Raw genomic sequence first — 13,358 nt, 5'->3', positions numbered from 1 at the left:
ATGTCTTGTTAAAGATGAAGAAACGACGAACGAGATTTGTTTCAAGTCCGAAAAAATATCGAAGTTCATTAGACAATTACCGATTTCTCCAAATCTCTTTTTGTTTTTATTATAAATATACCTATTATCTATCGTAAAATATTTTTTATAGTATAATCAAAATTTAAGGATCTTTAATCATTGTATGAGTTCCTGTCGTACTCTTTGATATTTGTGCCTCCAGGATTTTCATAGTTTTTGAAATATATTTACAAGAGCTATAAATATAAATCCTCAGAATATACTTAGTAAAATCTAAAAATAAATCCTTTTGAATTGCTTCGTTTTATTATATTTCTTCATTAATTTATTATAACAACTTAAAGGAATAAATTTTCATGAATTAACCTATTGAGTTGGCAACTAAATGATTGCGGATTTTGTCGATAGATGGACTTTAAACTTTCTTTTGTTTTGTTAACATGGTCATTGCATCTAACCTATATTTTTTTCTTATTATTTGGACTTCTATCTTTAATTTAGTAAACAAATTATATCGATTAGTGTTTTAGTTTTGTTTTTATCTCAATTTAAAAATGGAAGAACAAGACGTGCACTTCAGACATATTTTATTGTATTACTTCCTTAAAGGCAAGAACGCATCGCAAGCACAAAAGAAGTTATGTGCCATATATGGAAATGAAGCCTTGAAAGAAAGGCAGTGTCAAAATTGGTTTGCCAGATTTCGTTCTGGTAATTTTTCACTGAAAAATGCTCAACGATCTGGCCGTCCAGTTGAAGTCGATGAGATCCATATCAAGGCCATTATCGATTCAGATCGTCATAGTACAACACGTGATATTGCGGAGAAGGTCAATGTATCGCATACATGCATTGAAAAAAAATTAAAAATGCTTGGTTATGTCAAGAAACTCGATTTATAGATCCCTCATCAGCTTAAGGAAATTCATTTGACGCAACACATTAGCATCTGCGATTCGCTTCTGAAACGTAACGAAACTGATCCATTTCTGAAAAGCCTAATTACTGGCGACGAAAAGTGGATAGTTTATAACAACGTTAGTTGGAAGAAATCGTGGGTCATGAAAGATGAACCAGCCCAAACGACATCAAAAGCAGAGATTCACCAAAAAAAGATTATGCTGTCAGTCTGATGGGATTATAAAAGAATTTTGTACTTTGAATTTATGCCACAAAACCAAACGATCAATTTAAACGTGTATGTTCAACAACTCGCCAAACTGAGCGATGCAATTCAAGAAAAGCGGTCGGTATTGTCAAATCGTAAGGGTGTCGTTTTCCACCATAATAATGCAAAGCCCCATATGTCTTTGATCACTTGCATAAAATTATTGGAACTGGGTTGGGATGTTTTATCACATCCACCATATAGCCCTGATCTTGCGCCTTCAGACTACCATTTGTTTCCTTCCATGCAGAACTCCTTAAATGGTAAAATTTTTAATAACGCTGATGATGTCAGATCACATTTAATTCAGTTTTTTGATAGCAAAGATCAGAAATTTTACGAACGTGGAATTTTGACACTGCCAGAACGATGGCAAAATGTCATCGACAAGAACGGACAGTATCTAATTGAATAAAGTTATATTTTTAAACAAAAATTAAGAATTTTCCTTATTTGAAATTCGCGATCACTTAGTTGCTAACCCAATAATTCATGAAAATTTATTCCTTTCATCGTCTTTTTTTCGTTAGTTATAATATTATACTACTCGATTCATGAAATTTGTTCTTTTTCTTTTTCTTCTACATTTCAGGATAGAATAATTAAAAAATGAAAGACAAGTAGGCACGATAACCATGACAATCTCGTTTAAAGCTAGTTTATGTACACACACACATACATACATAGATACATTCCTACATCACGTGGAGCAAGTTCGTGCGATAACATGCGTAAGTCCGATAATGCGTCGACGAACGACCGCATTATAAGCGTTCTCTCTTTCTCTCGATACCCACGTACATGCATATACATGTACATGTGTATAAGTATACAGACATTAGTATACCGCGTAATGTATAGCGTAGCCGTTGCTCTCATCATTGAATTAATAAGTAAACTTACGTAGGTGAACTCGTCTAACGGGTGACTTTAACAACTATGATCATTGAAGCAATATTCGTATTCACTTTGCAGTTATTTCCAATTTTCTATATAGTTAATAAAATTATAATAATTAGATGCCGCAAGATAACGATTCTCGTAAAATTAATTAATTAGATCTCGTTAAGGTAGGTACGTATCATGCAATTACGATCAATGTAGATGTAATTAACAGCACGAATTCATCATTTATTTAAAAAAATCATTGCAAAGCTTATTGCAGCAAATATATCAAATAATACATTGTTATAAAATTTAATCATGAAATGCAAGTATTGTCGATAGAAACGTTAAATTAGTAAATTTCGAACGTGGCGGTACTCGACTTTTTTCTCTTTCTCTCTCCCTCTCTCTCTCTCTCTCTCTCTCTTAATTTTGTGTTTTCTCTTAAAAATACATGTCGAACGAATGTGGAAAGTTCGATATGTATTCAGACAATCTAAAATTCGCGTCTCTAGTATTCCTCATTATTTCAAAATGTCATGTACTCATGCCAATACCAAATGTTTTCCTCTCCGTCTTACGTTTTCGTGTTTAGATATAAAAATGCATGTAATGAGTAATTTCGGATAAACTTAAAAAGTCTGGTCAATATGAAATTTGTGTTTTTAGTAGTCCTAATTTCTAATCCTAAATTCCTATCTCGTCCTACGCGAAGGAAACATGAAAAAAAGAATATCTTCTGAAATAAAAACGGTGGATCAGAAGCTCTTAAGCTTTTAACACGTTTTCACTTTGTTAATTGAGAATCGATTTGTAATGGAATACATGTGTATCTATTAACTGTGATAAAAGGAAGCCAAATAGACAAGAGGTAAAAACACTTCGCGAACGTTGTTTCGAATGAGGGACTTTATCAAAAATTCAGATCATTTTAAACAGGCGTAGGTACTTTTACTATTATCAGTCGGTCCACTAGAGATTTATATATTTTTAAAGATTATTTGAAGAAAAGGGAAAATTCGTATTGAGATTGAACAATTACTAAATTATTAATCTTTCATATTTCTCTCGATGATCGATAATTTTTTGTTGGCCATATAAATTAGGTTTAGATATTGAAAATCATATCTTTCATTTATATCAAAATTATTATATAATAATTTACCCGAAAATAAACAAATTAAGGATCAATCATAAATTGTATTTCTTTCGCCAATCATTAAACAAAATTAATTGTGTTAAGAATAATTTTTAGGCTTACTACGAAGTATATCTAAGGAGGTAAGTACTTATATCGTATAGAAAAAATATTATAGCAGATATTTAACTTGGTAATTTTGATAAAGAGATGAAGTACAGTGTTGGTGCAAACATTCACGAGTTGCGATTCAGTTGTTCTGTTAATATCTGAAATATTGTATGATAATTTATACGAAAATAAACGAATGAATTCTCTTCCTCCAATTTCTAGTTAAAATAAAATAAACTGTATTAAGAATAACTATTAAGTAAGTACTATAAAGTATTTCTAAGAAAGTATATACATAAAGAGATACATTGTATAAAGAAAATACAATAATAGGTATGTATGTGCATTTTTCTTGATTTAGTCCGATGTAATTTAAATTAGTCGTAAATATAAATATATCTAATAATTTAAATAAATGAAAGAAATATAGTATTAATCTAAACTTGCAAAAAATTATATTTGGTTGTCCCTGATAGAATTGAAGCAAAAAGAAACGATCCAATAAATTTCCCGTCTCCATTATTGTAATCATTGACAAGAGCCTTAATTAACGCTCTAACACTGTATTGGTAGTAGAGTTCGTTTTTGGTGCAGCCTCGTTCTACATGCACATGCGTTAAGACCGTAAAGACGCATTGTTCATCAAGGTCCGCGTTGTTCATCGATGCGCGACGTTTAAGAATTACATCGGCGACACAACTGCTATTTTAAGACAGTCGGAGCCTTTGTTACACATTGCATTTGATTATTTAAACGTGCTCATCTTCTTTTTCTCTTTCAATATTGATTTTCTTAATCAATATTTAATTTTTTTAAAAATTATTTTTCTAATCTCAATTTTACTTAATGGATATTATTGTAAAATTATAACACATATTTGTTTAATGGAATGAGACTATATATTATTTTAATAAATTTCGTAAAATGAATTATGATAATTTTCGTAAAAAATTATATTTTTCCTTATTTCCGCGCTTTAATATCTATTTTATAGCTAGTACAATACTTATGTTTCACAAAATTTCTAAATAATAAATCATGTATTAATAATTTTTCTAAATTCTTCTCTTTAATTATCAACTCATCATATTTTATTTTATTTTTATCGATCTTCTAATATTTTAATTGACATAAATAATTACCTAATATTTTTCATTGACATAGCACTGGTTGTATCGACTACCTACGTTCCTAAACGCAAATCTTATCTTGAGAAAAGATCAGAAGACTTGTGATAAAACGGCAGGTGACGACGATATCAAAAACTTTCAGAGTAAAACTCCACATTAGATATCTATTTTCTTCTTCATCTTCGAGCAAATAGATTATTCGATATTTATACATTTTTATTTAGTTATACATCTGATTAACGTTAATTAATCATTTTAATAATTACCTTTTTATATTTTAATTTCAGCAAATTCACAAATAATGACAGAGAAAAATAATCAATTAGAAGAAAAATGAAACGGTTTACCTATTTCTGCCAAAACATTATCTATTATTCCTAGAAGTTATAATTTATTAATTAATTAAAACGTTGAATGTTGTGGAAATTTCAAATAATTAGCACGAAATTTTTCTAGAATTTATTTACAACGTAGGTATATTAACTTTACTTATGATCGGTCGCTGTTTTAAAATAAAAAATAAAAAATAACTCCCGATGAAAAAATTACGAAGCATATTAGGTGAACAGTATTGATTTATGCAAAATTAGCCAGCCAATAAACACGTTCTTCGCATTCAACCGCTGAAATCTCTGGCATCCGTGATAAAACAATCGAGGACAAAGAATTCGAATGGAAGTAACACATTTTCAACATTATCATGAGTTATACATACCTATGCATTTTGCTGACAAGGGGAAGTTTCAACAAAACTAACATAGGAGTAAGTAAAGATAAATCGTGAGTGGTCAGAAAATGAAGAAGGATAAAGAAAGTGGAAAGAAATCGTGAAACCAAATTGGTGGTTTAAAGAAGTTTGCAAAGGTACGACGGAAGGAAAAGAGGGAGTACATTATCCGTACATGATGCACATTGGTATGTGTATGTGAATAGCGATGTCCGTAGAAGGGCAACGCAAGAGAACGATGTGGTGGTGGTGGTGGCGGAGGTACGAAATGGTTAGCATGGGAGCAGTGAAGGAGAGGGGCGAAGAGCGACGAACGCGGCTGCGAGAACTAAAAAGAGTAAGAGAGAAAAGTCGAGACTTTCCGAGCACGAGAAGTAAAGAGAAAAGAGAGAGAGAACCAGAAGGGGAAAAAAGAAGAGTGGGGGTAATAAGGTGGGGAGAGAAAAGATAGTTCCGGCCTAGCGTTAGTGGTTATATGCAGAGAGAGAAAAAGAGAAAGAAAGAAAAATGAGAGAGAGAGAAAGACGCGGCATCGTAGCATTACTCTACTAGCGCTCTTCAGCCAGGATCAAGAATATTTCAATAGCTATCGAGAGTAGTGGTGGTGTGATGTACTTCCCCGCCCCGATACTCTCCCTCTAATCCCCATGCGTATTACGGGAAAGGGGACCGAAGGCCAGCAAGAGAAAGAGAATATGTGCGCGCGCGCGCGCGCGTTTTCCTCCTGCACGTAAGCCGATACGACGCATGCACGTTTATCTATCTCCGTCTCGCTTCAAGCCTCCATGTGCTTTTCCATTTTCGACTAGTGCGTATAATTCAACGCATAAAAAAAAATATACTATATATATATATATATATATATATATATATATATATATATATATATATATATATATATATATAGCATACATACATTAACATACATACATACTCATCATCATACACACACATGTGTGTGTATCGAAATGGTGACGAACACGAGAGAAGCGACCGGTAGCGCAATGCCATACGACTTTCTTGCACGAGCGAGGGGAATAAAGAACCGTAAGAGAAGAGTGTGATGTGGAGAGAGAGAGAGAGAAAGAGAGAGAGGGAGAGAGAGAGAAAGCAGCAGCAGACAGGCGGAGAGAGAGATGGATGGAGTGAGAATAGAGAAGAGGGGAGATCGAGGCAGGATGCCGGTAAGAAGAGGAGGAGGAAGTAGATGAGGAAGAGTACGAAGTAGTGGGAGTAAAGGCGCGCGAGAGAACCAGCGAGCTAACTAAATACGATCGTCCGATCGTCCTTCTTGTACCCGCCCTCTCGGGCTTACGTGGGGAAACCTAGTGGGCCGTACGTCGACGGTGATTGGTCAACGGTCGTTAGTCGACTCATGGTGTCGGTGGCGCCTCCCAAGATCAACCAATTGCGTATAGTTCTCCTACTTCTTTTTATCTCGCTGTATTTACGTCGAAGGACGAAGCATATTCCTCCCCCCGCGCTTTCAGCACGTTCACGTCATGCAACTACTACTAAATATCATATTTCCATCTCTTTCGCACTCTACCCCCTCCATCGAACCAAATACACGTATTTGCAGTGTGCGCGTGTGTCCGGTTTGTCTATATGGTACGAATACAGGAGAGGAAAGAGGACATTTTCGTTTCGGGATCCGTCTAAGTTGAACGCGTTTTCTGCGGAGAGAGGATCGTCTCCCGCTCGTTAACGTATGTAGTTTCTCTCTCCGTCTTTCTCCCCCCTCCCTTTCTCTCTGCGTGTGGTTTCTCGTCGCGTATAGTAAGGTACATCGCTTTCGCCGAAAGAGTTCGTATCGTACCGTGCTTGCTGCGTGTTTCTCTCGTCTTATATTTTCTTCGTTTCATCCTTGTGTGTGACGCATTTATATAAGGTTTACCTTCGAACCTCAAAAAGAGGAAGGAAGGGAGGATTTTACGTTTTCCCGTAGAAGCGCGCGTGCGTGTGTATATTACCGACGTTGTGACTGTGTATCTCTCTTTCTTTCCCCCTACCTCTTCCTCTTTATCTCTCTCTCTCTCTCTCTCTTTGTAGATATATGTACGTGTGCGTAGTATGTGACAGAACGTCGTAAAAGACGCGCGACGTTGTCGGATCGTCGAGAACTCTTCAAAACAGGAGAGAGAGAGAGAGAGAGAGAGAGAGAGAGAGAGAGAGGACGACGTATTGCACTGTCGTCTGTATTGTAATTTTTGTTACACGACAGATAAGAAAGTTAGCCGATCGATCGTTGAGGAAGAGCTAGAAGAGGTGGAGGAGGAAGAGGAGGCGAAAAAAGAAGAGAGGAAATACGCTTCCTACCGATCAATTCGTTAAAAAAATCGAGAGATCGTGAGAAAGGCGCTTATAGAGACGCTTCGATTTTACCGGTGGTGCGCCAGTGACATTTGGTACGGTGTTATCGACGAAACGGACGTGGCAACGTTGCATCGAACACTCGCACATCACGAGCACGCACACATATACAGAAAGCAGAAGGGGACTCGGAGCTGTCGAGCTGGCTGGCTGGCTAGCAGGCAGACAGGCAGGCAAGCGAGCGAACGAACGAGCGATAGAGCGAGCAAGAGGCTTTCTTGTTCCGAGGACGGTGCTTCTGCTCACGCTGTCTTTCTTTTCTTTCTACCTCCATTGCTCTTGCTTTTCTCTTCTTTTTCCTCTCCCCATCGTGATCGTTCAACCGTGCGCACACGCTCTATCCTTTTTCTTTCTACTGTTCTCCCTCTCTCTCTTTCTAACCCCACCACGTCTTACTGTCTTTCCTCTTTTCCTCCTACTTTTCTCTTTCTCTCTTACGCGGCATCTTTTACGCATCACTACCGTTCAGAACTCCTTCCTCCCTTTCCTTTACTTCAGGTTGTCTCTCTCTTTCTCTCTCACTCTCTCTTTCCCCTACCCGCAACCAAAAGCGACTCGGGCGAGTCCATTACGCTTTTGAGGGGAGTTCGGTAGACTTCGGCTCTAGTCGGCCTCGATCCGCAGAATGTGTTAGACGGTCCAAGTTGGACGCTCCAGTTTTCCGCACTCATATTCGCTATTCTGTGATCACGGATATTGTCGAACTATCTTTGATCCATTGTTCGATTATCCATCGATCGACCAATCTCCGATAGACACTCAATTTTCCTGATCCGTCTGAGACGCGTTCGATCAGCGTATATCCATGCGACGGCCATGTTTGGTGTTTACGAGGCGAGGGAAAATTGCTGACGTCACGAACCCCGATCTCGCCCGAAGGGAGCAGCAGCAGCAGCAGTAGTAGCGGCGGCGGCGCGACAACCGCGGCAGCGGTGGCGACAGCGCAAGTAACAGTAACAGATTACGAATGAAACAAGTAATAACGACATCGACAACGGGAGAAAGAGCAAGACAAAACATACAAATACTGGAATAAAAACGTTTTTACCGTTCGAATCCAGGATAAATAACGTGAGTTTTCAGCCAGCAGTTGTAAGAGATAGTGAAAGGAGATTTGGTGCACGAAATAACGAAAGTTGTTACGTCAATTAAGAAAAAGAAAAATAAAACTAAAGACCAAAATAATTTTATACCGAACTATACAAGTGGATCATCAAAGTGACACAAGTAACTCATCAAAAAGGCACGATTTACCGCGTTAAATTCGCTTCTCGATGAGACGTGCGCGTAGGTCATCCTCGCTCGTCTCCGCCGGTCTTACCGGAACTATCGGACATTTCGAAAAACATCGGTCGCTGTGGCAGCACGCCGTTGTATAGCGGGCCAACCGTGAACTGTCGTTCGGTCGCCATCACCATTGCCGCCGCTGCCACCACCACCACCACCACCACCACCACCACCACCACCGCTACCGCCATCGCCATTGCCACCGCCACTACCATTACCATACCGCTCTCTTAGTAGCCGTGATACACACGACCAGTGCAAAAAACATTGTGCAATGCTGAATAGTGCCCTCATAGTAATCGCGGTTGTACACCGAACGGAACGCGTCGATACATACCACTTTTTACATACGACAATCGACCGTCGTGAAGAAAAATGTTTCTAACGTATGAAATGTTTTCGGAACCATTTTAAAACCTGTTTTCTTTAATTGTTCCCGTGTTGAAGCGCATTTATTTTAATCGTCCCAATTGCAGTTTTTTCATCTACCACATTTGATCCCCAGGATATCCCTATGACTGTGAAAGAAATAAATTTGGTGCATCTCGATGTCGCTATCATCCATATTTTTCTCTTTACCGTTGTCATCGTCGTCGAGTATTACGTACAACGGTAGCGAGAAATCTCTACGAACGATGATGATGATTTATTCGTTACGCGCGTGAAACTTCTCTGCGCGTTACGTGTTTTCTCTTTTTCGTGCACACGTTCGTCCGTGTGTGTCAGTGTGGATACGTCTGTTTTTCTGGTGCGTGATTCTATGGTACACGCGTTCCGCTGCATACAATCTGTGTGTTTGCAGCGACACCATTTTTTTAACGTATTAGTGTCACTGGTGCGTATGATCGGCGATCGTGGACGGTGTACAAAACCGTCGTCAAAGTGCATCGCCTCTCCGTTGAGGACGAAGACGACGACACAGTGACCACGAACAGTACATAGGTGTCATGGATCTCGGTGACAGGGTTTACGCCGCCGAGCGGATCACGAAGAAGAGGGAAAGGCGGGTAAGTGAAGTGTTGCGCGCTTGCCGGATAGCTTTCGTTATTCCTTGCTAGAGGGCGCCACTCGATGGATTTCGCGCTCGCACGCGACGTACACGTCATTTTTTTTTTTCTTTTCTTTACCTTCCCCGTCTTTTTCCCTCGTTAACATTCCTTCCGACGTCTCGTGCCTCCTCTCTTCGGATCCTCCACACTCCTCTTCATTCGTTTTCTTCGCCTCTTTCCATTTTTTTCTGTATCTTTTCGTCGTCAATGATCTTATGTCCGCATCGTCATAGTCTAGCCTCCTTCCAAATTACATGTTCGTCGTATGAACAAACTTTTTTTTCTTTTTTATTCAGACAAACGACTGTCCGACTGACAATGAGCGAGACAAAAAACAGAGATAGAGAAAAGGAAACTTTCCAAAAGCAAGCGAAAGTCCATCGAAAGGTTAATTCGAATTGCGTCTTATCTTCTTGTCGCAATGAAAACTTTTCGAATGTTGAAAAAAAAAAAACCGAAGCACTTGATTCATCTAATTGAGAAGTTTATAAGATTCGTTTAATTTTCGATTGGTTGATTCTTTACAATGTATCGATGCGTACGAACCGTAAAGAACTGTAAATTTTGTTAATGTCGAATTTTATTATTTATCATGAATATTGCTTATCCAGAATTTTATAATCAACGGCTCGTGTTTTTCATTACTCTCGTCCGAATCGATTACCATAATCGATATACTTATTTCTTATGTTTTAGGGAAAGGTGGAATATTTTGTTAAATGGAAAGGATGGAGTAAAAAGTAAGTGGATCATGAACGTCATGAAAGAAATTTTCTGAAGAGTTCATTTTTATCGTTATACTAATTTTGTCATACGCTGTCCGTAGATATAATACATGGGAACCGGAGGAAAATATTTTAGACGTGAGGCTGATCGAATTGTACGAGGAGAGTTTAAAAAGCGGAGATGTATCTACGAGAAGGCCAAGGCGAAGGGATACAAGATACAATGTAAGAATTTTTATTTTTTGTTGTCAAATTGTTAGATAAAACGATTTTTTTTTCTATACGATTAGATTTAATTCGCGTCAAGTATAATTTTTCGCGGGAAGTAGTAATTTTTGTTATGTCTCTCCTCATAAAGGAGCAAGTATTGGCCAATCTCGTGGTTGTCGAAGAACCTGGTGGAGACGAAAGAGTAGGAGAAGATAGTCAGGACGAGTCAACGACGGGTAGCACATCTGCACCGCATTTGAATCATGTCACTCCCGATGAGGACACGTTACCCAGTTCGTTAGACGGACAAGAATCTCCTACACCACCTGAGTTATTGGCATCAACGTTCAGTGTTGACTCGGACAGCTCGAACAGTAGCGTTGATATAACCTTACTTCCAAGGAGAGAACCAGCTGGTACCAAGAGAAAAGCTGAGGTTCTCAGTAAGGAGTCTGGAAAAATCGGCGTTACAATCACTACGAGCAGTCCAAGCAGTGGCAGTAGTAGTAGTCCGCCACCGAATAAAATACCACGTTTGTTGCCATTAAAAAGCAATTCACCGTCGTCTTATCATGTAAGGATTCTTATGTCAAAAATTTTCAAAACTTCGGATTCTTCAAAATTTTACATTTAACAAATTTAAATTCTAATTATGGCATATTTCTCCATGGTAAAGAAAGAAAAGAAGAATACTTCTTTTTTTTTTTATTTTTTTTTTATTTTTTTATTTTTTTTTTTTTAAGCGAGATCATTGTTATGCATCGTCTCTTTTTAGGGACACAAAGTAAACGGTAGAAGACCATCATCCTCGAGCGTGAAATCCACACCTGAAGAGCCATTACCAGCAGTGCCAACGACATTGGCCCCGCCGGTACAAGACAAGAAACGACCGGAAGCAGACGTACCTCATGGTCCACCGCCCTCTTTACCTCGTACTCCATCAACCGCTTCGCTATCTCCTCAAGTGGACACACCTCTGGATCAACCAATGAAAAAGAGGCATTTACCCGAACAAAAACAAGAAAAGACTAGCAATTCCACGACAGTAGATGCGAACGGTCACAAATCACCGAGTCCTACGGATTCCTACACGAATAACAATAGGTTAACCGCAATAGTCAATGGCCATCATAGTCACGATAATAATATTAATAATAACAATAACAACAGTAATAATAATAATAAGAATAATGCAACGAGCATCAAACAAACTGAAATTACGAGGTCCGAGATGTACGTTCCTTTGTCGAGTCCCGGTACGGAGTATTGGCATGCGAGAAATCCGGTTGCCGATCAAGTTTTCATAACGGACGTCACCGTGAATCTTAAAACGGTTACCATTAGAGAGTGTAAGACGGAAAAGGGATTTTTTCGCGAGAGAGATCCCAAAAGCGACATTTATTAACCCTTTCTATGAAAAAAAAGGAAGAGACAGATACTTCCTTTGACTTGTATTAAATCGTTGTAAATACATAAATTATTTTCACACATCGATTATTATGTGTCTGCGTAAATCGTTATCGACCTCATTGTCGTCGAGCGATTAAAAAAAACTTACTTTTTAACGATTTAATTGTATAAACTCACGGTTGCGTTAAGAGACGTTTAATAATAGAAATTAATAAATCGAGAGACGTCGTAATTTATGCTTTCTCTTGCTTCTTCGTACGCTGTAACAATCACGAAAATGGTTTTTGTAATTACGTTATTGTATATTGAATTTTTCTTTTTTTTTTTATTTTCTTTTAATTCTGGCAGAAACATTAGCCATAATAGAAAGGTATGCGTGTGAGAGTATGTGTTAGCATGTCCGTGAAATTGCAGTATGATGGTAAATAATAATAAATATTCGTGCAACACCATTATCGATAAAAAAGGGAAAAATTAAAACGGCATTGTGATCACACGACAAATTTGCAGAGAGTAAAAACATTAATGAAATGATACGCACCGTCGAGTTATTATGATACAATACGCACTACAGTGCATGTTTTGAAACGCTTTATAGACTTTAGCTGCTCTAAAAAAAGAGAGAAAAAAATGTAAGTATAATGTGCGTTGAATGATACACAATTGTGTATAATTAATCGTGATTAGTTTTTATTTGCGTTTAGAAATGGATTTTCTATGTTTTTTTTTTTTTCTCTTTTTTTTTTGTCTTAAAGTACGCGCAATTAAACTGATTTATATCTTACGAATACGAAAAAATTTCTTTTTGTCTTTCTTATTTTTTTTCTTTTTTTAAATTTCTTTTTGGTAAAACGTGTTCTTCGAAGGAAATAAATTTTATATCGTACGTTCTCGTCTATTTCTCATTTACGGTACATTGTATGTTGATTCGCGTTTTGTATTTTTTAAACGGACATATTGCTGATGCACTTAGTCAAAGAAATACATAAATCTGGGATCTGTTACGTTAACATAATAAGACTATATATTCCTAGGGCAGATTCCATCGTAAAATTAGATTAAACGCTACCGTGAGATCCGTGCTTTTTCTTTTTTTTTAAATCGGTGAAGTTAGAACTGAGAAT

General features: G+C 37.5%; 2 protein-coding genes across 4 annotated transcripts; both read left to right on the top strand.

Moving 5' to 3' along the window:
• The first annotated feature begins 575 nt into the window (after positions 1–575).
• LOC124432778 (histone-lysine N-methyltransferase SETMAR-like) lies at positions 576–1,154 on the top strand. The gene is made up of 2 exons (XM_046981965.1): positions 576–851; positions 924–1,154. The coding sequence occupies exons 1-2, from the start codon at positions 576–578 to the stop codon at positions 1,152–1,154; spliced, it is 507 nt and encodes a 168-aa protein (XP_046837921.1).
• Positions 1,155–6,183: 5,029 nt separating this feature from the next.
• On the top strand, positions 6,184–12,467 carry LOC124423067 (polycomb group protein Pc-like). Of its 3 annotated transcripts, none has more exons than XM_046960386.1 (7): positions 6,184–6,889; positions 7,405–9,847; positions 10,186–10,276; positions 10,586–10,629; positions 10,716–10,839; positions 10,973–11,398; positions 11,600–12,467. In XM_046960386.1, exons 3-7 carry the CDS (start codon positions 10,208–10,210, stop codon positions 12,227–12,229), a joined length of 1,293 nt encoding a protein of 430 aa, XP_046816342.1. In that variant the 5' UTR covers positions 6,184–6,889; positions 7,405–9,847; positions 10,186–10,207; the 3' UTR covers positions 12,230–12,467. The 3 variants fall into 3 exon arrangements, with proteins under 3 accessions (XP_046816342.1, XP_046816332.1, XP_046816352.1); XM_046960376.1 differs by having other exon boundaries at positions 6,184–7,136; XM_046960396.1 differs by lacking the exon at positions 10,186–10,276 and having other exon boundaries at positions 6,191–9,847.
• Positions 12,468–13,358: the final 891 nt, after the last annotated feature.

The sequence above is a fragment of the Vespa crabro genome, chromosome 1 (assembly GCF_910589235.1).
Source record: "Vespa crabro chromosome 1, iyVesCrab1.2, whole genome shotgun sequence".
Lineage (NCBI taxonomy): Eukaryota > Metazoa > Arthropoda > Insecta > Hymenoptera > Vespidae > Vespa > Vespa crabro.
This window is presented reverse-complemented; position numbering and strand designations above follow the sequence as displayed.

Coding starts and splice junctions, on each gene's coding strand:
- LOC124432778 (XM_046981965.1), top strand. CDS start 576: ATGGAAGAACAAGACGTGCACTTCAGACATATTTTATTGTATTACTTC. Junction 852..923: donor CACGTGATATTGCGGAGAAG/GTCAATGTATCG, acceptor CTCGATTTATAG/ATCCCTCATCAGCTTAAGGA.
- LOC124423067 (XM_046960386.1), top strand. CDS start 10,208: ATGAGCGAGACAAAAAACAGAGATAGAGAAAAGGAAACTTTCCAAAAG. Junction 10,630..10,715: donor TGGAAAGGATGGAGTAAAAA/GTAAGTGGATCA, acceptor CGCTGTCCGTAG/ATATAATACATGGGAACCGG. Junction 10,840..10,972: donor GAAGGGATACAAGATACAAT/GTAAGAATTTTT, acceptor CTCCTCATAAAG/GAGCAAGTATTGGCCAATCT.